Source organism: Mustela putorius, unplaced genomic scaffold, assembly GCF_011764305.1.
Source record: "Mustela putorius furo isolate JIRA1106 unplaced genomic scaffold, ASM1176430v1.1 tig00000129_pilon_pilon_pilon, whole genome shotgun sequence".
Classification (NCBI taxonomy): domain Eukaryota; kingdom Metazoa; phylum Chordata; class Mammalia; order Carnivora; family Mustelidae; genus Mustela; species Mustela putorius.
This window is the reverse complement of record NW_025421290.1, coordinates 29,044,878-29,072,239: the sequence shown is the minus strand read 5'-3', so window position 1 is coordinate 29,072,239 and position 27,362 is coordinate 29,044,878. Positions and strand designations below refer to the sequence as shown.

Below are 27,362 nucleotides of genomic sequence, written 5' to 3'. Positions count from 1 at the left end.
CCACTAATGTCCCGTATGCCATTGGCACCATCAGTCAGAGTATGAGAGCATAGTATTTTTAGGTGTATTATTAAGTGGCTTATTGGTAAGGAGCTTTCTGCTACATATATCCCAGCCACTATAGATCTAAGATGTGTAACCTTCACAAAATTAAACACTTAAGGCCTCCATAGCTACATCACTAGAATGGCAGTATAATAATAATATTTACTTCTTTGGTTGGGGCGAGAATTAAAGGTGCTGAAAAAGCTCAAGCACGTGGCATTGTACATTCCAGTTTTACATGGCACTCAGCACATGTTAGTTATTAGTCTTCTTACTTCCATGCTTGGTACTCTTACTTCCAGTCTATACAAGTATCTCTCAAACTTTATTTTTATTGCTTCCTTAAGAAGGTTGCCTAGATATTTTCTTTTCCTAAAGTTCCCTTTCCCTTGTGACATTTTAGAACTGCGATCTACTGTATATCTATTTGTGTCATGTGGCCCCTGGAAAGGCCACGGACTATCATAATATCTAAGGTTTTTTTTTTTTCCCTCTTTTTCTTAAGAACCAGTTTTTACCCACCTTGGGGGTGATATTACCCTTGTAGAGAATATATGATCTGATCTACTCTATGTCAGGTAATTGTGCTTTCCTCCACCCAAGGCTGGGGGGCACTGTGTCAGAGTGGGGCTGGCTCGGTATTAGACTGGGCAAGTTGACCCGGGAGTCATGCTCTCTGCCCCGCCAGAGGAAGCCCGCCCTGAGATGGACACTTCGATTTGGCAGGTGTTGATGCAAAGAACCCGGTAAAGGATTGAAGCACATCATGGACCTTTAGAACCTGAAAGAGCAATTAGAGTTAGATAATACACTTTTCTTAATAACCTCCTAGCAGTTTTCATTTTTTATTAATGGATTGTCGTCAAAGGTATGAAGTCATTATTCTCTGGCCTGAAAAATAGGGAGTGGATGGATTCTTGGAACTGCTGGGGTCATATGACCATGGCACTTGAGAAAAGATTTTAGCTTCATGACTGAGAAAGCTTAAGGCCTTGCAGCTGAAGTTCGGTGCAGAGTGGAGTTCTGGAAGGAAGACTTCCCAGGGGTGTATAAACAAATTGCTTTGCGGTCCTCCTCTGAGAGTGGGGTATGAGTGAGCTGCTTCTTATTCATCTCATTTTATGATTGACTCTGGCATATCTTTCTTTTCCACCGTACTGTGAACTTTGGAAGGGAATTATTCACCAGACTGTGCAGGCTGTCATAGCAAAACCCCACAGACTGGGCAAACCACAAAAATTTATCTTCTCACAATCCTGGAGGCTGGACATCTGAAATCGAGATGTCAGCAGGATTCTGTGGCCTCTCTCCTCAGCTTGTGGATGGCCTTCTTCTTCCTGTATCTTCATATGGTTCCTCTCTGTGTAACTGTGCCCTGATCGCCTCTTCTTAGAAAGACACCAGTCCTATGGGATTTGGACAACCCTAATGACCTAATTTTAACTTAGTTACTTCTTTAAAGACTTTGTCTCTACATATGGACACATTCTGAGGTTTGACAAGTTAGGACTTTAACAAAGAGTTTTGTGGGACACAACTGTGTCCATAACAACTCACTACCTGTGGTGTGTGGACATTCAACAGTGAATGAATGAATGAACAAATGAATTTTTATTTTTGTTTTGTTTTGCCAAATTTGAATTAGCAATTCCATTAATACTTGTGAGTTATTATTAAGTTTCTTAAAATTTTTATATTTATTTTACCCTGAAAGAGACAAAATCCCATGGGGGTATTTGTGGTTTTTTTAATAACTATGTTCAGTTGCTCCCTCCATGAAGGCAGGTCCCATTCTCCCCTGGAGAGCCTCGCCAGCAGGCCAGCCCTAGACGTTTGCAGGGCCCTGCTCCAGGGTTACAGAGAGGCCCACCACAGAGTTAATCTCTCAAAAATTGTAAATCTTATTAACAAATTGCTTAAAAACTGTGTACTATTCTTCTATGTGACTGATCTGCCTTTTAGAATGTCCTGGAAGGCCAGTCAGGTTTAACTTTAGAATTCTCAAACTGCACCATATTCTTTGTTTTGTTTTGTTTTTGTTTTTTTGTTTTTTTTTAGATTTTATTTATTTATTTGACAGACAGAGATCACAAGTAGGCAGAGAGGCAGACAGAAAGAGAGGAAGGGAGGCAAGGCTCCCTGCTGAGCAGAGAGCCTGAGGGGAAGGGTCCTGGGATCAGGACCTGAGCAGAAAGCAGAGGCTTTAACCCACTGAACCACGCAGGTGCCCCAACTCCACCACATTCTGCACGGAAAGGGACAATATAGACAGAACTGGTACCAAGCATCTTCTGTTCCCTCAGAGGTCCCATCCTGAGCCCCAAGGGGCCTTGTGTGTGCACCCACATGCACATGCACACACACACACGTATATACACACACATGTATACACACACACACCAGCTCTGTGCTTTCTGCACCAGAGAAACAGACCTAGCGGTGCTGTAACCTCAGGAAAACCGCCCCCGCTGAGAAGCCAGTCCAGGCCATGGGACAAGGTTTCCGCAACCTGGGTGCTCCAGAGCATAGCTGGAGGGGGCCATCCAGGCTTCACATGGTCCTGGTCTTTGGCCTGGGGCACATCTTGACCTGGTAGGAGGGTGCCCAGGTCTGATGGTGGAACTGTGGTCAGTCATGGTTAGAGGAACTCCCACGGATTTTGAGATTGTTCTCATTCTCTGACTTCCCTGAAGAGTGAGCAAGAGAGGGGAAAGAACGTTCTGAGGAAATACTAGGGTCAGGGCGTAGTGGCAGCCAAAGGAAGCTAATGGAGTTTGTCATTTCACCTGAGAATCTCTCCATTAAATCCTGACTCTAAGTCTTCAGGTTTTGGCCCCATAAGTCCCACAAAAGACCAACTCACCACTTGCAAACAAACAAACAAACAAACAAACTTGGGTCTAGAAGCATATGAGCTTTCAGGTGGAAGCAGACAATACCCAGGTTCCTGCCCCCCTTGAGTGGGGCCCACTATCACCGCAAAGAGCGAAGCAGCAGTGCCCAACCCCTCAGGTGAGACAGAACAACCTTTCTGGAATGATGCAGCCCTGCCCAACCCTGGACAATACTGGCAAATATTTTTGCCACTAGGGCCACTAAAAGCTGTTTTTTTGTTTCTTGGTTTTTTTGTTTTGTTTTGTTTTGTTTTTTGTTTTTCTTCAAATTATTTAAGGTTGTTTTCCAAGCCTTCAGAGTGACAGGAAAAAATAAATAAATAAATAAATAAATAATTTAAAAGTCAGTGCTTTTCCTTACCACATAGAATAATTTATAGTAGGGACCAATTTACTTGCTAAGGAACAGCGGGTGGTCTGTACCTTTCTCAGTGAAAGGGACATTATGCTAACCAGGGTGGCTTTCTTAGGTACTCAGGATAGAAGGGGAGAGACCCTTCTAATTAATTATGTGGCTGTCTTTACCCAGCGTGGGTACCTCGCTTTGTCTTTAAAGTTCTTATTTAGTCAAAGCTATTTCTTTTATTTATTATTTATACTTCATCTCTTTCCAAGGAGAATTTGAGACAGCTGAAAAATGTTGGGGTTATTTATCCTGAAACAGGACATTAAAAGAAAAAATTGTGACCGAGGACAGAGCTTACTTTTTCTCTCCAAGCTCCTCAGTAACATTTTCTGTTCTACTTTATCCCTCCTCCCAAAACTTCTTTCAGCTCTTTGCTGTTATGGCTTTCCATCTTTACCTTCTCTCACCATACCCTCCGTGTTCTAGTCCCTTGAATCTTGGGCTTCCCATTGCCCTTAGAATAAAATCCAAATGGCTTGCCAGAGCCACGAGACTTTGTGTGACCAGGCCCATCAGTGGGCCTCTGTTCACTCCCTCCTCACAAATAAATGCCACCCACATTGGTTTTCTTGTTCCAGGAAGAGGTTAGGCTTTTCCTCCCTTGAACCTTTGCACCTGCTCTTACTACGCTCAGACGATGAGTTGACCTCTCCCCATGCACTGTCCTTCCTTGTCCCAGGTCTCTAATTCATTACAACTCTTCATTCTTTGGGAATCCCATTCTCCAAGATGTCATCCATGGCCACCATATCTAAACCCACATCTATCATCCACAGTGATATTCTCTGTCATCTTTCTTTATTTCCTTCATGACCGACCTTGCTCAGGACTTTATTATTCTTGTCTCATGTGTTTTTGTTTGTTTGTTTTGTTTTTTCCCTTTTCTGTCTTACTTCCTAAACATGTCACTTTCCTGACTCTAAGGACTTTATCTTTCTCACCTTTGCATCACAAAGACCCCACCGTATACCAGACACAGTAAGTGGCCTCTCAACAATTGTTTGATGAATGAATGAGTGAGAAATACTAGCTCTAGGAAAAGGTCAGATACACGCATTATTAGAATGTCTGCCAAGAATGTTTCGATTTCTGGAGAAAGTAGCATTCTCAACCAAAGGAACTGGTTTATAATTATAAAATTTTAAGCATCAGGGACCTGGTGAGGAAAGGTTTTGGAGGAAACTACATCATGTTAAGTGGTTGCCCGTGCAATGTGTATTTTTCCTTGACCTATTTCTTGAATGTTTCTCTCAGAGAGCAGACTTGCCATTTAGATGTAATCCTTTAGAAGACAGACCTTGTTAGACCAGTCATGATACTGCCAAGGGTCTGGGGAGCCCATATTTTAGTCAAGCATGAGAATGTAGCTAATGAAGCAAAGAGTAATCTGCTCTTATTTCATACATGTATGCTACCTTCATCGATCTCAGTATTTCAATCTGCTTTATCATCCCAAACATCATGGTACTTTCTAATACTTGAGTTTTTAATTTTATTTAGAAGTGAAGATTGGAACTCTTTTCTGGACAACTATCAAGCAGCTGAGACAAAGATGGGAAAAAAATGGTCTTGCATGGTGTGGTTGTGTGTGGGGGTGTGTAGTGGGGTGTGGGTGTGTGTTACTGAGACTACTTTCAGCTGCGATGCCTCCCTCTGGTGGCAGCTTTGTGTACATGGACATGGGTGGCATTGGGTCAGACTGTTGTTTGCTTTCTTAATAAAAAGAAAGAAAAAGTCATCATGTTCTAATGAGTGTGTGTATATGTGTGTGTGTGTGTGTGTGTGTGTGTGTGTGTATTCGTCAGGGGTTGGGGGAAGCATTTTTTTTAAACAAAGAATTAAGTGATTGAAATTGATTGACAGCATATAATTAAGAAAATACAAACTTTCTGCATTGGGGATAAAGTTTGAAGCCTGCAGTGTTCATAAATGAAAGGAGTGCTCTGACTGTGTATAAACCTGTAACGGGATCCGCGCATACGTTTAAATTCTCCTTTGTTTGGGAAACATCAACATTTCGTTCAAATGAGAAAATCTGCTAGTGTAGGTTTTTCAAAGATAGATTTTAAAATCTGCTGTGTATTTTTAATATTTTGTTTTGAATGATTCTTTTTGTGCCGTGTGAAGTTTATATTGGACAATACTAATGGGGTTTAATTTTCAGTCTGGGAAATCACTTGATTTTATCTTATCCCATATCTGACCGTGCTGGGGGAGATACCGTCGAGAAAAGGAGAAGGTCAAGGATAAGAAATCATCATCTTTCTTTTGTTTCTTTTTCCCTTTCATGCCTCAAATCCAGAAATAGTCTCCTGAACATAGCCTGACACTTCAGCGTGACAGGTGTTCTGAAGACGAGGAGGCGCTCTGTAAAACCTGTTTATTCAGTTAGGATATTTTGTACCATTTGCATTCAGAGCCATCCCTATGATACCAAAATAGGCTCCTGCAATGAATTTTTCATTTTTTAAACTCAAAACCAGATAACTCACCTGCAAATACACACTATGTAATTTCATTTCATGTGCCTGATCAGTATCACTGCCTGAAATCTGTATTCTCCGTGTGAAGGAGACAACAAGATTTTCTGTTTCTTTATGCATATTACATATGTGGTGCAGTATTTTGGTGGGAAAATGGGTCATGTTTATATTTTTGGATTCAGTTTATTTTTTTTCACGAGCTTTCTTATAGCTCTCAAAGTTCCCGGCCTATTTTGTATGGATTCTAACTATGAGGAATGGTAAACTGCCGTGCAATTAAAGCACAGTTGAACTGTCACTCTGAAATTTGTGTAAATATTTATAAGCTATTGGCATTATAGGAGAAGAAACACAACACTTGGATTTTTTTGTTGTTGTCGTTTTTGTTTTGGGTTTTTGTTGTTTTATTTTGTTTTGTTTTTGTTGTTGTTGTTGTTGTTGTTGTTGTTAAAGAAACAGAGTTTCTGTAGTAGAGCATAAGGACTTAACTGAATTCGGGTCAGAACTTCATAGAACGGAAAGGGTATGTATCTAGGGTGATCAGATGTGCCTTCATCAAGCCAAGTTTGTAATAATGGGTCAGACTGACCCCATTTCAGTCAATAATAGCACAGAATTTGAAGTTATTTTGCAAAACAAGTGTAGTGCTGTAGCAATTACAATTTTCTAGTTGCATGTTTTATGTTTTATGCCCTTGCTTAGGTCATCTAGCTTCTTTGTATCTAAAAACTATTCATCCATCTCTCTATCTGTACACATAGGTTAGTGTTGCTCAAAACCTGTGAAGCCTTTTCCAAAATATTAGCTGGGTATGGTTCCTTATGGGACCTCAGATTGAAATGTCAAAGAGTTTTAACAGACTGCCTCTTCAAGCAAAGTAATCATCTGAAGGTTGTTTTTTGATTCATCATTTTTTTTTCTATAAACACTTCTTGTATGTAGTGTCTGCTTTGTAGGCTCTGGGGAAACAATAGTGAGCAAAAGCAGTCCAAACTCTGCCCGTATAGAGTTTACAGGGAAGCAAGAAAGGGGTTACAAGCAAGACCCTGAAGCTTATACATGAGTTCAAATTCTGTCCCTTCCTGTCCCTTATCTGATGACTGGCTTTGGAGAAGCTACCTAACTTGGTACTCTTCCTCTCTGTGGAGGTAATAACCATATCAAATGCATTGCTTTGGGGCACCTGGGTGGCTCAGATGGTGAAGTGTCTGCATTGGGCTCAGTCATGATCTCACGGTCCTGGGATTGAGCCCCGCATCTGGCTCCCTGCTCAGCGGGGAGTCTGCTTCCCGGATCCCTCTGCCTGCCTCTCTACCTACTTGAGATCTCTCTCCGTCAAGCAAATAAATGAAATCTTTAAAAAAATTTTATTGCTTTATTATGAATCAGTACATAGGTTCTTAAAAAGTATCTGAAACTGCAAAAGCTAAGTTAGAAATACTCTTAAGACACTGCAATGAATAAGTCAAGTGGGCATTTGGCTGTATAGGAGAGGAGCTAAGAGGACAGGCTAGGATGGAGATTGTCATTTATGATTCATTTGCATGTGCAGATGACAATTTAAACTTGGAGTTGGACGCCATGTCCTATAGAAAGAGGAGGAGAGAAGCACCTGGATCTGAGCTTACTAGACTCACACTGAATACCTGGGTAGAGGAGGGGAAGCCTGAAAAATTGCAGATAGGAGGCGCAGGAGGAAACCCAGCAGACTATGATGTCATAGCGATCGGAGAATAAGAACATTTCAGGAAAGACACACACAGCAGGTCTAAATGATGCTGTGAGATAAAGAAAGAGGCAGGCAAGAGCCCTTGGATGTACCAATCTGGGGCTGATTGTTGACGTCAGTGAGACATGCTGGTGTTAAAGTAGAGCCAGGAACCAGTGTGGAGAGGGGTGGTGGAGTTGGGTGGGAGGTGAGACAACAGAGATTCAATTTCTACCCATTCTTTCTAGAAGTTTGGCTACACGTCAAGAGAAAAATGGGGCAACAGCTGGAGGAAGCGTTATTTTTAAGTGCAAAATACTAAAGAATTTTTTTAAATTTTTAATTTATTTATTTTAGAGATAGAGTGTGAGCAGGGGAGGTGCAGAGAGAGAGGACAAGCAGACCCTGCGTTACGCACAGAGTTGCACACAGGGCTCGATCCCATGACCCTGAGATCATGACCTGAGCCAAAATCAAGAGTCGGGCACCCAACTGACAGAACCACCCAGTCGCCCCCAGAGAATGTTTAGAAATAGATCCAGTCTGAGACAGAGAGTTTGCATGCAGAGGGGAAGAGAACACGGAAAGATACATTCTAGAGAGGCCTGTAGGATAAGCCCCACAGGAGAGATGGAGATGGAGTGGTCAGCTTTTAAGGAAAAGAAAGCAGGTGCAGACACAGATGGACTCAGATGTTTGGCAACGAGAAGACGTGGGACATCTGTCTGATGTCTTCTGCCTGTCTTCAGATTAAGGTGAGGTTGTCTACTGAAAGTGAGAGAAGTTAGTGATATAAGGAAAGTGAAGACTGACTCCATCTTTGAGAGAATGAGGGAGGAATTTTTCAGAGAAGTAGGACAGGGTTGCTAGGTGTGTGGGGGGGAGCCTCACTGTAGATGAGTGATCCCTTATTTAAAGTAGATCTCATGTGGGCTATTAGGTGACTTTATCTGGTGAGAATCTGAAACTCAGGCAGGCGCAGAGGAGACTGAGTTTGTGATTGAGTGGGTTTGTCTGCTTGATTCAAAGTGCGGTGAAAGAATAGAGGGCAGAAGAATTTTTGAAATAAGAGGTTGTATACCCTAAACCAGTGAGATAGGAGGGAAATGTGGTGGGAAGAGCACCAAATTGTTCTTTTTCTTTTCTTTTGTTTTCTTCTCTCTCTCTCTCTCTCTCTGTCTCTCTTTTTAAAATCTTATCAGAAAAACTGACCTGGGATTCTATGGCTAGGATTTGCTACTGTTTGCTACTGAGTAAGTCAGGGATTTCTCCAAGGTTGTCTCATCATTTGCAAATTCGACAAAATAATGACTTATTTCGCATGGCTCTGTGAGTATTGCACCATACTAGCAGTGGTTAGCTCTTAATAGGTATTTGACTATTTAGCTGAATTTGAACTCAAGTCGGAAATGCACCAGAGTCTAGGGGTGCAGAAAGTGATTATAGTCATTTGCTTATTTCTTCTGTTGAATTATTAAGGGCAGTGTGAACAGGAAGCTCCAATCTCTTGTCCTGTCCCAACATAGCTTTCCTTTTAAAAAAAGAGGGAGAAGAAGGGAAGAAAAGAAGATGACTTCTCATTCTCCCTCCCCCACTCTTGGTGAATGCTTGGGGGCATGACAGACTGGGGGACAGCATGGAAAGGGACACAACTATTCAGAGTGAGCACTGCGTGTGTATTCTTAGGGCAGAAGACAGAAGAGATCTTTGACTTTTCTGGAGTCAAGTGTTCTTATGGGATTATTTAGAAACAGTACCCTACAAAAAGAAAAAAAAGAAAAAAAGATCTAGCAAGATCTTCCTTAAAATTATTGTCTGTTAGAATGCTGATCTCATTTTCTACAGATTTTCTTCCCTTGGAATTCAAGGACTTCTTGATACCTACGACATCTCATCCCAAGCTATTAGTATGCAGAAGGTGGCCATATGTTGGGCAATTGGTGACTGGCTTTACTGCTTCAACAGCTTTTGCCACAGTGGCCCCACATAAAGACCTTCCCAAGCTGTAGAATGTGGTGGCGGCCAACTTGGGGTTCTTTGAGATAAAGTGAAAAAGGAAGCTTTGCTGATCATTTTGGTAGCAGCCTATCAGTAGCCTCAAGTCCTTCAGACTCCTCCCGTCCTTGGCACCTTGATGCTGGCCACCAGCTGAACTGCAGCTAAGTTTCCCACTCCTGCTGAGTCCTGGAGTCACAGGGAAGAACACACAATGGGCTCCCTGGGATAATTACCCTTTATTTATGCATCAGTCCATCTTGGCAGTTTTACTCACTTCAGATGCCAGGCTACTGATAGTTTTGTATATTTAATCAGTAGGGAGAGGCTTTTGTTTTTATAGGAAAGTGCATGTTGGTTTTAATACCATCATAACTAACGCCATTCATAAAATCATGCCAGTAGCTAGTATTTTCTTAGGGAAAATTTATAATACCATCCTCTGTTCATTCTGTCAATATGGCTTCAAGCAAACTACTTCATCTCTGTAGACTTCATTTGAGGTTGATATGCCTATCTCCTATGGGTTGTTGTGGGATTACAAGAAATGAAATATATTAAAATGCTTTTTAGAATTATAAAGAGCTTCATGCACAGAGTTATTTGATCTGATGTGAATAGATACTCAAACATGGAGCCTGTGCCATAGATATCTTTCTAGTAACCGGGTCTATGCCTGGCAGGGGGTGGGTACTCCCCACGGGTTGGCTAGGCTGTACGTGGTGCTGGTCTCACCACATGGGTCTTGTTTTCCATTCCAGACAGCACATATCAAGAAATGGAGGCATCAGCACTGCTAAGATTCTGAAGCAAAGGAAAGAAATGGGACATTTACATAGGAAAGGAGAAGATCTGATTGACTCAGTACATGTCTCCACATATTTGCAGTGTTGATGGGTAGGAAGCTATATGTGTATATCTCCAAAGAAAAGAACTATGATCGGTAAACAAAAGAGGAAAGTAAAATTTGATGGATTCAAAAGAACCAACTCTCTACTAAATTCAGGACAAAAGCTCCCTGAGCAGGAGGCTTTTTGCTATTGCTGCTGGTTTTTTAAAGCTAAAAATGGGAATGGCCAACACATAATGAGCGGATGTTTTCCACATGTTCGATTATACTTGAAATGATTTGCAGCCTAACAACTGTGAGAAAAGTATACTACCAATTTCAGTTAACACCACCGGCAAGTCAGAAAACTGTCTGGGTACCTGTCGCCAGAGCCCAGCACAGTTTATTGAGTGCCGACTTGGTATTCTTCATTACTTCACATGTGTGACCTCTAGTCTTCCCAAGGATTTTGTGAGCATGCCTTATTATCCCCTCTTGAGATGAACAAAGAGAGGGAGGTTAAGTCAAGTGCCTATTGTCATGCTTTGGAGGAGTCGCTGAGCTGAGGTCAAAACCAAACTCTAACTTACCCCAAACCCTTTGCTTTTGCCAGGCCACCACCTCTACTGCTCCACCTCTCACAAGTCAATTTGATCCAGAAAAAGAGAAAAACTGGTTGTCTCCATGCCCTTATAGTGGGTATTTGGGCAGTCAAACTCTAAGGTGGTTCATCATGAGATCCCTCTGGAGAATATAAACAAAAGGCACATGCACAGCCTTCTTTGAAGACCTATCAAACCAAACATTTGTAGGATTTACCTAGAAAACTCCTTTTTTCACCATCTTTCCCTAGGGGTTTTGATGACCCTTGGGGTTGGAGAATCTCTGAATCTGATGCTGAGGCAAAGTCCTCTCAAAGAGAAGAGCCTCGGAAACCAGCTGTTTTCCTTGCTTGAACCGTGAGGTTCTCTGTATACATTTGTTTGAGCAAATGAATGAATGTATAATTGAGCGAATATCTTCTTTGGAAATGGATTGAAAAATGGATAGATATGGGCTCTAGGGGTCCATCCTTTATGAACTGTATACTTGTTTCTTTTTTTTAGTCCTCTTGGTCCTATCTCAGTAGAATTCTTCTCTATTAGTGTCTGTTCACCCCCAAGTTTAAACATCATGAAGCCCCAGGCTTGCATCCAGATATGAAGATTTTGGTGGAACCGAGAATTGGTCAGTGGGAGCTCTGTAGCGGGTGAAGAACAGCCAGAGACAGTAACGCATGTGTCCTCAAAGTTTGTGCACTTGAGTTTTTAACATTGGTTGCTTGTTCCAAACTTATTATTTGAACCAACTGCATTGGAAGCCATGTGGGAACAACTCTTCAAATGTGTTAGAGAATTTTATACTTGCCAGGAGAATAGCTTTTTTTTTTTTTTTTTTTTTTTTTTTTTTTGGTCCAATTTTAATGTTTTCAATTCTAGACTGACTGGAGCCAGGGAATTGTCAACTATTTATATAAAGTGTTTCCTTTCCTTCCTTTCCTCTTTTCCTCCTTCTCTCCCTCTTCCCTTCTTTTCTTCAGCAAATAAAAATGTTCATCTAATGAGAAACTTCAAGGGGCTTGGTTAAGTGTCAGTGAATGAGATGGAAAAATGGCTTCAAGTTAGGGGAGGCTATTGTTATATTTTCCCCCAAATTCCTCTGCTAATCCCCACATCTTGGCCCGCTAACTATAGAACTCTCCTGACTGTTGTAAGAACAGTATTTATAACCTATCTTCCGGAATGTGGAAATGTGCACAAGATCTATAAATTGTTTTAGTGTTTCCAGATTGTAACAGAGACACTTGTAGTATAGTAGGGGCTATGGATTCTGCACCTGTGTGTCTGATTTTAAGCACAAAGTGTCCAACTCCAGAAGTGCTAAGTCCCAGGTACCCAGGGAAACTTTTGTAGAGAATCCCTCTTTGGGTTAGCTTTCTCATTCATAGCCTTTCATGCACTGGGCTGTCTTGTCACAATCCAGCCAATGCTGAGACCATTAAGATTTTATTGGGTTTGTCCTGGTGTCATTATATTATGTAATCAGCAGTGCTTATTGACAATTCTTATTTTCTGTACTATGATTTTTATAGTCTGAGTTTATTAAGCGCTCCTGGAATACAGGCTCCTGGAATTAATTAAAAAAAAAAAATCTTCTTATGCAGCACTGGGAGGGAAACACTTTGCTGAAAGCTTTTACGTGATTTATACACTTTGAGTCTCAGTTCCTATGAAAAGAGTTAAATTAGAGTAAAATAGCCCAGAAAAACTGCTGCCATTACGGTCAGCTTTAACAGAATGGCAGGGCCAGGTTCTTGGGAGTCTCCAAAGAGCGTTTGTTCCATGTTGATTTATACTCAACCTTTGGAAACTGTGTTTTCTATTTTCAGTGAAAATTCCTGTTTTTCCTTAGCACCTTCCATTAAACCATTCTTCACAATCTCTAGTTCTCCTGGAAAGGAAGCATATTCAGTGCAATATTCAAACAAATAGAAAAGGAGAAACAGAACCAACCAAACAAAAAACAAGTTTTGCCCTTGATATTTGAAACTCATCTTGTAAGCAAAATCTTTTATTCCCAATATTTAGAGACTTATAAATGGAAATGGCCAGTGAACTTGAAACATAGGTTTATTTATTATCTTCTGGAAGTAGGACTCCTCAAGTGAGAAGCAGGCAGAGTTGGGAGAACGTGCTGTCCAAGTTTTATTTCTTCTTTTGGCTGGACTGGCTTTCACCTTTTGATCCCTGTTACAACCAGCTTGGGTCCATGTGCAGAACTTCTGGAATCTCTTCCCTTGCTTGCAACTTTCTAGCCTTCAGACCAGCACATAAACAATCTCTGTCCTGCAGCATTTTTCCTGATACCCCAGGGACTAGGTTAGAGCTCTTTCTGCAGTACCGTAATCCTCTGATACCCTAAGAGTGGGATACTTTACATAGTACCGTAATTCCCTGTTTATTAATTTCTCTACCCTCACTAACTTTAGTCAAGCACGTGAAGCCAAAACCCACGTTAGCTCCGCCTCAGTCTGTATTCTCGTTCTAGTGCCCAAGAAATATTGGTTGAATAAATGAATGAAAAGCATGTTACATTTTCATTTTTTTTTTTTTTGGTGTCCATGACAAGAAGCATTTTTAGCCTCTGTTTATTAGAAATCTATGCTCAATTTCTTCTATAAAATTAGAATAATAATGCTAATCTTCTAAGGCACTTTTAAGATGCTGTGGGTCAGTGGTTCATAACTGGGAATGATTTGTCACCCCAGGGGACATATGCTATGACAGTGTGACTGGAAACATTTTTGGATGTTCATGGCAGCCCCACACAGAATTATCCAGCCCAGAATGTCAATAGTGCTGAGGTTGAGAAATTCTGGAGTATATGGAAAGGCATAGAACTTAGCAGGTTCAAGGTGATTTTATTTTGCAGTACATGTTGGAGTTTACCTCTTTGGACAACATAAATAATCATAATTAGGGAGAGAATAATGGTTTCTATTTATTATGTTCTTGCCTGTGTCAGACATCATGAAAGCTTTCTGCAAATACTATCCCATTTAATTCTCTCAAGAATACTACTAGTTAGGAGCTATTTATTATCCTAATCTTCCAGGTGAGGGAAGGAAGGTGTCAAAGGTCAAGATCTTGAGGCTACTCCTTGTCAGGAGTGGGACTAGAACTGGGGGCCTTGCTTTTGACCATTCTACTATAAGGCTTTCTTTTTTCCTTTTTTTTTTTTCCTCCTTTTCTTTTTCTTTCTTTCTTTCTTTTTTTTTTTTTTTTCTTAAATTAACATATAATGTATTATTTGCTTCAGAGGTACAGGTCTATGAAGCATCAGTCTTACACAATTCACAGCACTCACCATGGTACATACCCTCCCCACTGTCCATAACCCCCCCCCCCCCATCTCTATCCCCCCACCCCCAGCAACCGTCAGTTTGTTCCTGTCTCTTACACTTTGTCTCCCTCTGGATCCCATCTTTCTTTTAAGAATAGAGTCTCCAGCTTAAGGTCTGAAAGCATTTCTGCTCTCAGTATTACATAGGAATTAACCTGAAAATATAGAGGAAATTTTAGACTACTTCAGTGGAAAAAAAAAAAAGGTCATTATTGTCTAGATGTTTGTAATTTTACACTTGCATTAATTTGAATGCAAAGTGTAAAGAATGCAAAGATACAGTATATTGACAGACAAATATAGGCTGTCATTGATGCAAGGATTACAACACGTCTGCTATTTGCCTATTTGCTGTAATTTTGTGGGATTCTCAAGAAATTCAAAGAAAACCCCGAGAGTTTGTTTTCATTCAGAACTGAAGTTGTCATAGCTGATCAACCTATTGTGATCTTGATGGGACTTTTCTTCTGTTAAGGTGGATAAACCCTGACAGTTTGCCCGAAGTAATCCTATTAGAGGATTTCTTCAGGACCACATCCTCCTCTTACATAATTACAAAAGAAGCACTCCTAAGTAGAGTCTGTCAGCAAGAGAGCAAGGCCTGGGGCAAACGGTGAGGGGGTGCGGCTTTTCCCCTTCCGTACAGAAGACGAGGTGCAGACAAATGGAAAATGTATAATTTGGGAACATGATAGTTTCCAGGTCCAAAACCCAAGTACTTTGTTAGCTCCCAGTGATTATTGCTTTGTGGTTGTTACCTGATGACCTTTCTAAGTAAATTCGATCATCCTCAAGTACTAGTTCCTTGTTTCCAGGGCCCTAAAACTTGGCTATAAACATAGTTAAGAACCATCCATTCTTTTTACTTAGGAACTTAGAACTCTGGAGCAGCTGTTTTTCTCTCTTCGGAGATTCTATTTATTCTGTGCTTGCATTCCATGTCGAAGATTCCTGTGGAATACTCAAAACTGGGTTAGGTTCTGTTCTGTGGTTCTATGGGTCTCACTTTCCTACCTCCTGTGAGGAGTAAATGTGAATGGCACCAAACAGATGTTTGTTCTTAAAAAAATCCTGCTATATCAAGCGGGCTTCCCTGATTACAAAAAAAACTTTTTAAGCTTCTACTGGGCATTAGTGCTTGTCACTCAGACATACATTTTCAAGGGTATGTTGAGGCCAAGTGTATGGTATGTCATTGCACTACTCCTTCTACAAGATGTCATTTATGGAGAAGATACAATTTGAGACTATCTCCTGGGGACCCAAGTGATCAATATGCCTTATGCTTTTACTCCTCCTTAAGAGTTATTTGACATGCTCTTGCATTTGTTTTATATTTAATAAAGTAAAACGTTTGAATGAATAAATAAGATGTTACTGTGTTTAGGGGAATGCCTCTCAGATGTTAAGGTGTACATCTTGGGTTTTTGCTAATATGCAGATTCTGCTTTTCCAACAACTTCCCAGCTTGAGTTCACATTCCTGGACCAGGATCACCTTCGAGTAGCATGCTATTGGGGAACACCGAGATGGTTTTAAAATTTGAAATCTGAGCTAAGGATGACATCAGGGTGATGACATTAAACTCATTTTTCCTGTACTATCCCATTTGTATTATAAATTATTCTTTAAGCAGACAGGGAGATTTTTGCTGGAGTGGGGGCATGGCTCCTGTCTAGTGGGAAACGTATATTTTTAAGTCTTAACAAATTAAATTATGTTTGGTTTTTACAGGCAGTATCATAGCTCAGGCAGTTTTTGCCTGGACAAGCATTCCTTCTCCCACCCCTTTCCCTTTAAAAGCTTTTGAATAGTAAGACATGCATTTTGCTGTTTCAGGTCACCAGAGGCATTTTTTTTTTTTTTAAGGTGTTCACAATTTTTTTTTTTAAAGTAGTGGAACAAATTTACAATATCCTTGACACTTAAACAGCATTTACAGTGTTTTTTTTTTTCTTATTTTTAAATTATGTTTCTAAAGATAACAAAGGGAACAATTTCAAGTAGTTCCTCTGTGCTTCTTGATATAAGTTGTTTTGAGTTTCTGTCTGTTGGTGAGAATTAAGAAACTCATAGCTTGCCATGTCCTGTCATGTTAGCTTATTTTGTAAGGAAATCAAATCTGGCACCTTCCAATTAACTGCTTTACCTCTCTGATCTAAAAACAGACAGAACACACAGAGCAGGAAGGCATCATTACTATCTGTGGATTGCCTTTACTTCCCCAACTGGGTGTGCTAGCATTTCAAAGTCTGCTGAAGGTCCTTCTTGAAAAGTGGAAAAAAAGCCCTCACAGATGAGAGGAAGGTGGTAGAAGTGAAAAATAGCTTATTCCCAGTCATGAGTTTGGCAGCTCTCAAGGAGATTGGAAGGGTGTATCTCATCTGTACGTGGCATCTGTACGTGGAGGTCCCTAAAGGGGGAATAAATAGAAACGTTATCATGGACTGGAGCCTAGTCGTTCTCCTTGGTAACTCAAGCGTAAACTATTTTGGAAAAGGGCGAAGATGAAAAGAGGCAAAAAGTGGGGAAGAAAAGAGAAATCTTCCCTTTGCCTTCATGCATGCTTCTGTGCGTTACTTTTATCCCTCTCCCTCACAGTGTCAGATCGAAAGGACACATCTTTTTATTTTATTTTATTTTTTAAATTTGTTTCAGAGGTAGAATTTAGTGCTCCATCAACTGCATATCACACCCAGTGCTCTTTCCTTTACGTGCCCTCCTTAATCCCCATCGCCCAGTTACTCCGTCACCCCACCCACCTCCCGTCCTGTAACCCTGTTTGTTTCCTAGACTTCAGCATTTCTCATGTTTTGCCTCCCTCTCAATTTTCCTCCTGTTTCATTTTCCTTCCCTTCCCCAGTGTTCATCTATTTTATTTCTTAAATTCTACATATGAGTGATCATGTGGTATTTTACTTTCTCTGACTTGATTTCATTTAGCATCAGATCAAAAGGACACATCTTTTTAAAGGACTTCATCAGTCCCTATCTTGCCTTTGTTTATTTATAACTAGAAAGGGTTTCATGCGTTTGCCCTCAAATTGTATTAATTACTCAGTCACTTGTGCTGTCCTGAAATAAGATGTGACCAATTGGATTTGTAGGTATCATCAAGATTGATTCAGTGGTGGGGCGCCTGGGTGGCTCCTTGGGTTAAAGATTGACTCAGTGAGCCTTGCTCTTTTCTACTTGGCTATGCAAATAGATATGTAAGAGAAGGTACTGATGGGGATGTAAATTTCACAGGATGACCCCTGAGTGTGAGAGGCAACATTGAATCATGTTCCTTTCTTGAATACCTTTTCAACCAAATTATTGTTACTTAAAACATCACTTTAAGCCAGCTCCTGCCTCTCTGGTCACTTGGTCCCAGCTCTTGAAGGGCAAAGAATCAGATTAGCCCTTCATCCATTAGGACCTTAGCTGACTTTTTTCTCTTTGCTTTCCTACAACAGATTGCGGATTGAGCTTAACCAAGAAGTTCAGAGTCTGATCAACGCTGACCTGATCTACAATACGAGAAGGGAGTTTCAGTTCTGCCTGCCCAGCTGGGCCCCTGGTGACCGCTGAAAACTTGGCTTCATTCATTGCCTGTGTGGAAAATTCTCCCTATTGATTTTTTTCTTTTTTCTTTCTTTCTTTTTTTTTTTTTTTTTTTTTTTCACATGGAGGACAATAACAAAGTAGACAATACAGGCTGATAAGACCAGAGACCATAGGAGAATTCTTTTACCACAGGCCTTCAAGACTTTTCCTCTACTTGGAGTTCTGGACTTTAACAGAACCCTGTCCAATCATTTTGGTTTTGCTATATATATATATATTTTTTTTCTTCTCTTTTTAGTTTCCCTACCACCTTGTATTTTGTTTCTGTACTTCAGAAATGGGCCTACAGACCACACAGTGGCCCAACCATGGGGCTTTTTTCCTGAAATCTTGGCTTCTTATCTCCTTGGGGCTCTACTCACAAGTGTCAGAAATCTTGGCGTGCCCTAGCGTGTGCCGCTGCGATAGGAACTTTGTCTACTGTAATGAGCGAAGCTTGACCTCAGTGCCTCTTGGGATCCCGGAGGGCGTAACCGTACTCTACCTCCACAACAACCAAATTAATAATGCTGGATTTCCTGCAGAACTGCACAACGTCCGTTCCGTGCACACGGTCTACCTTTATGGCAACCAACTGGATGAATTCCCCATGAACCTTCCCAAGAACGTCAGAGTTCTCCATTTGCAGGAAAACAACATTCAGACCATTTCACGGGCTGCTCTGGCCCAGCTCTTGAAGCTCGAGGAGCTTCACTTGGATGACAACTCGATATCCACAGTGGGGGTGGAGGACGGGGCCTTCCGGGAGGCTATTAGCCTCAAACTGTTGTTTCTATCCAAGAATCACCTGAGCAGTGTGCCTGTGGGGCTTCCCGTGGATTTGCAAGAGCTGAGAGTGGATGAAAATCGAATTGCTGTCATATCAGACATGGCCTTTCAGAACCTCACGAGTTTGGAGCGTCTGATCGTGGACGGCAACCTCCTGACCAACAAGGGCATCGCCGAGGGCACCTTCAGCCACCTCACCAAGCTCAAGGAATTTTCCATCGTGCGGAATTCCCTCTCCCACCCCCCTCCCGATCTCCCAGGTACACATCTGATCAAGCTCTACCTGCAGGACAACCAGATCAACCACATCCCTCTGACCGCCTTCTCAAACCTGCGCAAGCTGGAACGGCTGGATATATCCAACAACCAGCTGCGCGTGTTGACTCAAGGGGTCTTTGATAATCTCTCCAACCTGAAGCAACTCACTGCTCGGAATAACCCCTGGTTTTGCGACTGCAGCATTAAATGGGTCACGGAATGGCTCAGATACATCCCTTCATCTCTCAACGTGCGAGGTTTCATGTGCCAGGGGCCCGAGCAAGTCCGGGGGATGGCCGTCAGGGAGCTGAATATGAATCTTTTATCGTGCCCCACCACGACCCCTGGGCTGCCCGTCTTCACCCCGGCCCCAAGTACAGCCTCTCCAACGACTCAGCCCCCCACCCTCTCTGCCCCAACCCCCAGCAGAAGCGATACCCCCCTGACTCCCACCACCTCCCGACTGCCCACCATTCCTGACTGGGACGGCAGGGAAAGAGCGACCCCGCCAATTTCTGAACGGATCCAGCTCTCTATCCATTTTGTGAACGACACGTCCATTCAAGTCAGCTGGCTCTCTCTCTTCACGGTGATGGCATACAAACTCACGTGGGTGAAAATGGGCCACAGTTTGGTGGGTGGCATCGTCCAGGAACGCATCGTCAGCGGGGAGAAGCAGCACTTGAGCCTGGTGAACCTGGAGCCCAGATCCACCTACCGGATTTGTTTGGTGCCCCTGGATGCTTTTAACTACCGAGCTGTGGAGGATACCATTTGTTCTGAGGCCACCACCCACGCCTCCTATTTGAACAACGGCAGCAACACTGCTTCCAGCCACGAGCAGACGACTTCCCACAGCATGGGCTCCCCTTTTCTGCTGGCCGGCCTGATCGGGGGGGCAGTGATATTCGTGCTCGTGGTCTTGCTCAGTGTGTTTTGCTGGCACATGCACAAAAAGGGGCGCTACACGTCCCAGAAGTGGAAGTACAACCGAGGCCGGCGGAAAGATGACTATTGCGAGGCCGGCACCAAGAAGGACAACTCCATCCTGGAGATGACCGAAACCAGCTTTCAGATCGTCTCCTTAAATAACGATCAGCTCCTTAAAGGAGATTTCAGACTGCAGCCCATTTACACCCCGAACGGGGGCATTAATTACACAGACTGCCACATCCCCAACAACATGCGATACTGCAACAGCAGCGTTCCAGATCTGGAGCACTGCCACACATGACAGCCCGAGCCCCGGCGCTAGGAAGGCGGACGGTGAGACTCTCGAGAACACACACGTGTGTGCGCCTAGAGACACGCGAATTACATTTGATAAATGTTACTCAGATGCATTTGTGCATTTGAATACTCTGTAATTTATACGGTGTACTATATAATGGGATTTAAAAAAAAGTGCTATCTTTTCTATTTCAAGTTAATTACAAACAGTTTTGTAACTCTTTGCTTTTTAAATCTTAAAAAAAAAAATAGTCGCTGAAGTACTGTACAGGGTTGTACAAGGAGAACCCAACGCCAAGGCAAAAGACGGAGTGATTCTTCCTCATGAGGCACATTAACCATTTTTGCTGTGGAAGCTGTCAGAGTAAATTCCTTTCTCACGGTTGGTCGGTGGTTAGATGAAAGGGCAGATTAGAAGAGCTCGTCAGGGTAGGCTAAGTGATGTGGGTGAAACAAGAAATGGCCCAGATACCCTCATGCTAGTTCTGCCCTTCCTAGTCTGGAAGAGAAGTTAAAAATCTTGAAATAGAAGAAAGGAGGTAGTTATCCTGAGTTGACCCAAAGCAGGAAATAGAGAAAAGCATCATGAGGAAGCCCGTTCCTGTAAGATAAGTTAACCCAACCCGTCAGAACCCAGCAAATGACATTTTGGAAAAGAACTTCAAACTCGGGTGTTGGCTTTCTGACCGGGAGCTTAAAAATCACTCCTCATGCTTCCTTGACCCTATATGATAACAGAGTTAGAGACTTGAGTCTGATTTCAGTCATCTGCAGGGACAGGTAGGATGTTCCAGCAAGAAAACTCCCTTTAAAAGTGTTACTATTCAAATTATATGTCAGGTTGAATCACATTCAACAGAGATATATTCTAGAATACTTTTTTAGAAGAGGCTAATAAAATAATGGGAAGAATTATATTGAATGGAATTATTTTTGATAATGAGAATTATTTGGGTAGATTCACTGCAGCTATGTCAACATGATATTTAGACCAACAAGAGGTTAGCATTTGGAATATACTGAACTTGTTATTTAAAAACTATTGATACCATTTAGACAAAAACAAGTGATGAGCGGTTCTGCTATACTTTATCAAATGACTGTGTTAACACATATCATGTTGAAATAGCTTGAATTAATACCTTTATCCCCTTGCAAATTTGTCTTCCAATCACCTCACATATATTTTCGTAATTAGCTATTTATGCTACCTTTTTTGATTTTTTTCCCACTCTGCTTAAAATTTGAAAGAAAATTTTAGATGACAGTTTTGGTTGCACAAAATATCCATATATACTTAAACACTTTAAAATGTATACTAATTTTCAGTGTTTATAATTCTATGGGGACACATCAAAGCTGGATGATTTTTTAAATTTTTTTTTAAAGCAATCCCGAGTTTCCCCCCTGAACTGACTTTGACCCTGTTCCAGTTTTGAAATTTCATTTATTCCTTTTCAGTCTTGGATGTCCCTCTTCTTTGGGAATCATGGAGGGATGATCAATCTTTTATTAACAGGATAACATGAAAAATGAACAAGTCAGGGAGTGTGCGCTTGTTCCCCTAATCTTGGCAGAGTAGGGCATACAGCAGAGGACACAGGGAAGGGAGGGATGTCTGTGTTTAATTCTAGATATTTTGGAAGCAATGCCCATCTTCACAAAGTATGTATAACTTACTCCTTTTAGATGTAGAAGGGCTATCGATTGCATACATTATCTAAAACATACACACCCTTGGAAAATTCCTTATAAAATCAAATTTCATCCTGTGTTGCATATTTCCTTTACCGCTGGCCATTTTTTAGGGACCTATGAAGTTAATGTCACAATCATTTTCGCTTTCTCTCTCTCTCTCTCTCTCTCTCACTTTTAACAAAATAGAACTGTGATGTGTCTTCTTTGTAAGAGTTTAGGTATAAAATGCTATGCAAGTTTTTCTTTATAGTAAGAGCTTTATTTTCTTTAATAATGTACCCCCAACTTCTATGTTTTAATCTCCCTTGTCCCTCAGAATAAGCAGAAAATATAACCGAAGTTATAATGTTGTAGAAGCAAGAATCAAAACTGCAGTCAGTTGAGCTGAAATTAGCTACGAATTAATTTGAATTAATTCTAAAGTGGCTTAGGTTTCCCTTTTAGTCTATTAGCTAGCAAATTTTGGCTGTTGCTATTTTAAACCTAATTCCACACGGCAAAGGGACAAGACAGTCTGTGAAGGTGATCCGTGTAAACGGTAAGCCATGTAAGGTTCAGGACAATGACATGGGGTTTTGTGTACTTACCTGGATAATTCCCTTCCACTGTCCTCTTCCCCTTGGCTGTGTAGATAAAACTATGTGTTCAAATGATGGTACTTGGACTTTTGAGGGTTTTTTTCTCTCTTATCCACAAAATAATCATTTTCATTTATTTCTATTGTGTGTATAACCCGAGCTGCTGAGACATTTTTGCTTTGGGCCAAGAAGACCAATGTTGGAGAGGTTTCTATGACGTCTTATGGGATTCATAAAATTATTTGGGGCTTAACTGGTACAATGAAGACCTAGTCACTTGAAGTGGTTCCTTTGCTAGAAGATGTTCCTGAAGAGATAGAATGTAGTTATAGGCTTCCCTTTGCTCTTGCACACAATATGGCAGAGACTGCTAAAATTTATATCAATGTGTCATTTGTCATGGCATACCTGGGGCTCTCGCTTATACCAGGATAGAAAGCACATCACTGTATTTGTAATGTCTTATGTGTCTTAGGAAAACTGCTGAATAACCAACCAGAGGTGTTGGATTAGGATTTGACTAGCATTTATGGTCACAGGAATGTGTTCTACTCTGTATTTGAGCTTCTTTTGCTGTCATTGTTTTGTATTTTGAGATTAGTCAAGAGTCACAGTTAAAGGTGCAGGCCCAGTCCGTGAACAAAGCCATACACAAGGAACTGGCTTGTAAAGAGCTTGCCGCTGTTTGACCAAACAAGATGATCAGATAATACACAGCCACTTTCAGAGCTAGGGGACTATCACCGTGCAGAGGAAATTCTAAAAGGAAAAGATATACCCATGATCACACAGATATTGCGGATCTTTATTCATACCCAGGGTTATCATTAATACCTATTTGTTTGGGGAGACGTGCTTGAATGGAGAGAGGCTCTGGGCTTCCCACAAAACTCTCAAATGCATTAACAGTCTTTGCAATGCACAACCACGGGCAGAGACAAAAAGTGTTTCCCTGTGTAAGAAGTGGAAAACATTCCATCCCATGAGAAATAATGCAATTTCTAATTATCTGGATGCTTGTTGAAAATATATTAGATATGTTCCCTGAGGTAAAAACAAAAACAAAAAACCTGTAATGTGACTAGTCTGGCAAAATTATTAATGAAGTAGCTAATTCTAAGTTCCCATTTCCTATGAGTGCAGATCATGATGTCTTAGTCATTTCACAAGATCACAACTTCCTTCCCCTTTGTGGAAAACCTGCTCTGCATGAGGCCAGCAGGACACTCAGTCCAAACACAACTTACACGGAACAGTTTCTGCACTAGTCTGGGGAACCTCAGCTGGAGAGCTCAGTGCAACTTTTGACCATGAAGTGGTTCATTTCCATTGCTTTCTTTGTGTATAGCGTTTTTCTTGAACCTACAACAAGAAGACATTACTTTAGAACATGAGAAGAATGGTTTTGCCCATGATTTTCCTGCTTCATGGGAAAGCAAAGCAGTTTCTTTGTGCCCCAAAGGGAAAGAGATACAAACAAAACACTCTCCTAATTCTTAATCATAGTCAAAACTGGCCTGATTTTTGTTTGTTTGTTTGTTGTTTTTGTTTTTGGTTTTTTTTCAGTCAAAATACTAATGAAGAAAGCTGTAGCTTATATCCTTCTCCGATTTCTTCAGCAGGGTCAAAAGACAATTACTGGCAACTGGGATGTTTGTCACAGATTGTGGGGAGAAAGATTTGTACATGTATGATACTGTTGTTGTAAGAAATGGATCAGAGTCTTGTGCTATGGTTTTCATTTTTCTTTTTCTAGCGGCACATTCACCGAAGAGCACAAAGCAAGGCCATTGCAACAGACATTTTTAAACGAGTATGAAACACACATGTGCGTGTGCACACACACACACAAAAATGCACACCCCGAGGCATTTATAAAGATATCCATAGGATGTAAGATTTATAACCTTTTTGAGGTAAGGTGAAGCTGTCGCCACTGTCTGTTCCTCCTAGGACCAGTATATATTCACTGAAAGTTAATTCCAGTGATTTGTTATTATTTGAACCATACGTTGATTTGCTTCCGGTTTACGTTTAGTGTGTTCTCAGTGACAAGGGACTGCAAGGGGCTGGAAGATTCTGCATTACACACCCTCTGAGACCTACCATGTCACACATTTTGTTAACTATCAACTTCACTCCACACTATACAGTACCTTGTTGATATATTCAGTAAAGGCTTATTTTAAAAGAAAACCACATTGTGTTTATCTGAGTAAGTTCATTGGGGTTCTACCAATACTTGCATTCTTAATGTTAAAAAGAAATATGGGATGCTTCCTGATGATGCAGGAGGATGGCAGGGATGAAGAAGGTAGTAGGATCTTTCCCTTTCTCCTACCTTAAAGAAGTGTTTTTTAAGGCCATGTGAGCCTTTTTGTGTGAGGGATTTCTATGACATCTTCATGTTCTTTTCTACTTCCCAACTAGATTGTGTGTTTCTATGAATATCTTTTTAGTATACACACATACATCAAACATATTGTTTTGTATTTGTAAAATCCATGTTGTTTAGGGTAGAGATAAATACCAATGTAGTTATCCAATCAGAATAATCTTTTTTTTTCCTATTTCAACACATAAGCTATTGGTCTTAAATGTCAATTTTCTTTGACATATTTTCATGGTACATTTCTACTTCAGATCTGTTTACAGCTCATGTACACATACTTCTAATGAGCACTCATGAAAATGTATCTATTCATATGCTCCACTTCAACTCAGATTAATCTCAAAGTTTGCCAGAGCCCTTTCTCTTAACTCTTCTTGACCATTTCACTAATAATGTATTTGACAGAGATTAAATCAGGAAATAAAATCACGACACTTCAGTTAACTAGTGTTAATTATTTGTAGACTCTGTTGGAAAATTAAGTATGAAAGACAATGGTAACAGATGATTCACATTCCATTTGGGAGATTTTATGTCAAGTAATGTTCAGGCAACTCCTAGTTACTTTTACCAAGAATTACAGACCTTACTCTGTGAAAATCAGACCCTTAGTCAAGGAATACAATTCATACCAAAAGAAAAAAAAAAGTTATTAAGATCCTTCTATTTTGTTCCAGGAACCTGGGTGAGTATAGAGTTTTCAGAGAGGAATAAAATGTAGTCTTTGGCACATCAATCATATCTTCCACTTCCCTGTGCTCCTAAAGAAATCTGTCCATCCAAAGTGTTCACTCCTTATCTACTTTTACAGAGCACTATGTTAGATCCTTCTGGGGATTTGGAGAAAAATATGACTCTGCTGCTAAGGAGCTCATAGATCATGCAATAAGCTCATATACTAACACTTTCCAGATTTTCAGAGACTGCATTCTCTCCAACTCACCACAGTGTCTAGGGTGACAAAAGAAATACATGTACTTCTTGGTAAATTTGATGATGCATTAGTTGTATATATTAGATGATCTTGGTATTTAATAGATGACACAAAGTGATAGTGAATTGATAAAATTAGAATTGAATTTGAATTAACTTTTCAAACATATACTACATGATTGAACATTTAGGAATTGTGTTTGGTAATTAGACATGCAACCTTAAATTTCCTTTGGGCACCTGAATATAAACTAATCTAAAACAAGAATAATGGCACCTTATAATCGTTGATCACCTATGTAAGACCATATATAGAATGCTTTGGTACATGTGGTCACATTTTGTCTTTATCCATGTAAGATACGTTATCATCATTATTCAGATTGTAAAGCTCAGTTTCCCAAGAAGTATAGTGATTGGTCCATGATCACAAAACCTGTAAAATGACAAGAGTCGGAATTAACCTAAACGTGACTCTTAGGCTCTTAATTATTTCCTGTCTCTTAATAAATTGACTAGCTTTAAGACTGACAAGGCTTCAAGGCAACTTCTTTGTCAATGGTTAAAATTTGTGATGATGGAGATATCACAACTTCACTCAGTAGATGATATTAACTATTGTTCATGACAAATCAAGGGAACATTATTAAAACCTAAAAAAATCCGTCTTTTAAATCCATTGGTTACATATCCCTGCTTTTTTTTTTTTTTTAATAGAAATGCTATGCTTGTTATTATTGGGTGACTGCACATTTATCTGATTTGAAAGCTTCAGATGGAATCAAGATATGCCTAAACCCACAGGGTGAGCTGAAAGAACTATTAAAAGGACCTGAGTCAGGGTATTTTTGGTAATGAATTTGTTTCATACTTGAGAGGTTGCTCGAAGTATTTTGTAGATCCTGCTGAAGATGCTCATATGTCAGAATCTATTAGGGCCTTAGCAAACTGGCTTCTGGATTTTCACTTTTTTTTTTTTTTAATAGCACAAATAGAAAACGTGTGTTTTAGAGGATATAGGAGTTTTGTTTTCATTAGTTATACTGAAAGTTAAGAGTAAAGACTTAGTAATGGTACACTCTAAAACAGATGCTTTTTAGCACACACGCCGACTGATGAACCCATTTACCCATTTTCTTGGTACGAAGTCTAAACTAAATGAAAAATTTATTACACCTTTAAGGAGATTCTGGTCATTTCAATGACATAATCAACATCCATATTGGATCACTCTATTCTTAACCAAATATAAAATTGTGCTTTTTGAGAGTCTGCTAAACTCTGTGATTTGGGTAATAAGGGCTTTTGTTAATTTCATTTTTTTTTTTCCCATTCCACAAATATTTGCTGAGACCTGGTAAGTTTTGGTGCTGACAGTAACTTTATATCATTGAAAATCTTCCCTGGAAGTTACTGGCATTCAATACATGGGTTAGGCTTTTCCCACTTCTTTGCTTTCTTTAAGAGCTCACACTCTTACATTTAAATAATCTAGCACATTTCTACTTCCAACAGTTGTAAGATTTCACGAATGTATTTTCTTCTCTCAGTTTCCAAACTCTGGCATGGCTAAGACAATTCCTGTGGTCTCTAG

At 40.5% G+C, this 27,362-nt stretch overlaps 1 protein-coding gene across 2 annotated transcripts in view; it reads left to right on the top strand.

Annotated features, from left to right (window-relative positions):
• The window catches only part of FLRT2 (fibronectin leucine rich transmembrane protein 2), a 98,063-nt gene extending 73,424 nt beyond the window's left edge, over window positions 1–24,639 (top strand). For both annotated transcript variants that reach the window (XM_004739118.3, XM_004739119.3), the window contains exon 2: window positions 17,761–24,639. In XM_004739118.3, coding sequence (XP_004739175.1) covers window positions 18,189–20,171 — 1,983 coding nt within the window. In that variant the 5' untranslated portion in view covers window positions 17,761–18,188 and the 3' untranslated portion in view covers window positions 20,172–24,639. The remainder of the gene's footprint in view (window positions 1–17,760) is intronic.
• Window positions 24,640–27,362: the final 2,723 nt, after the last annotated feature.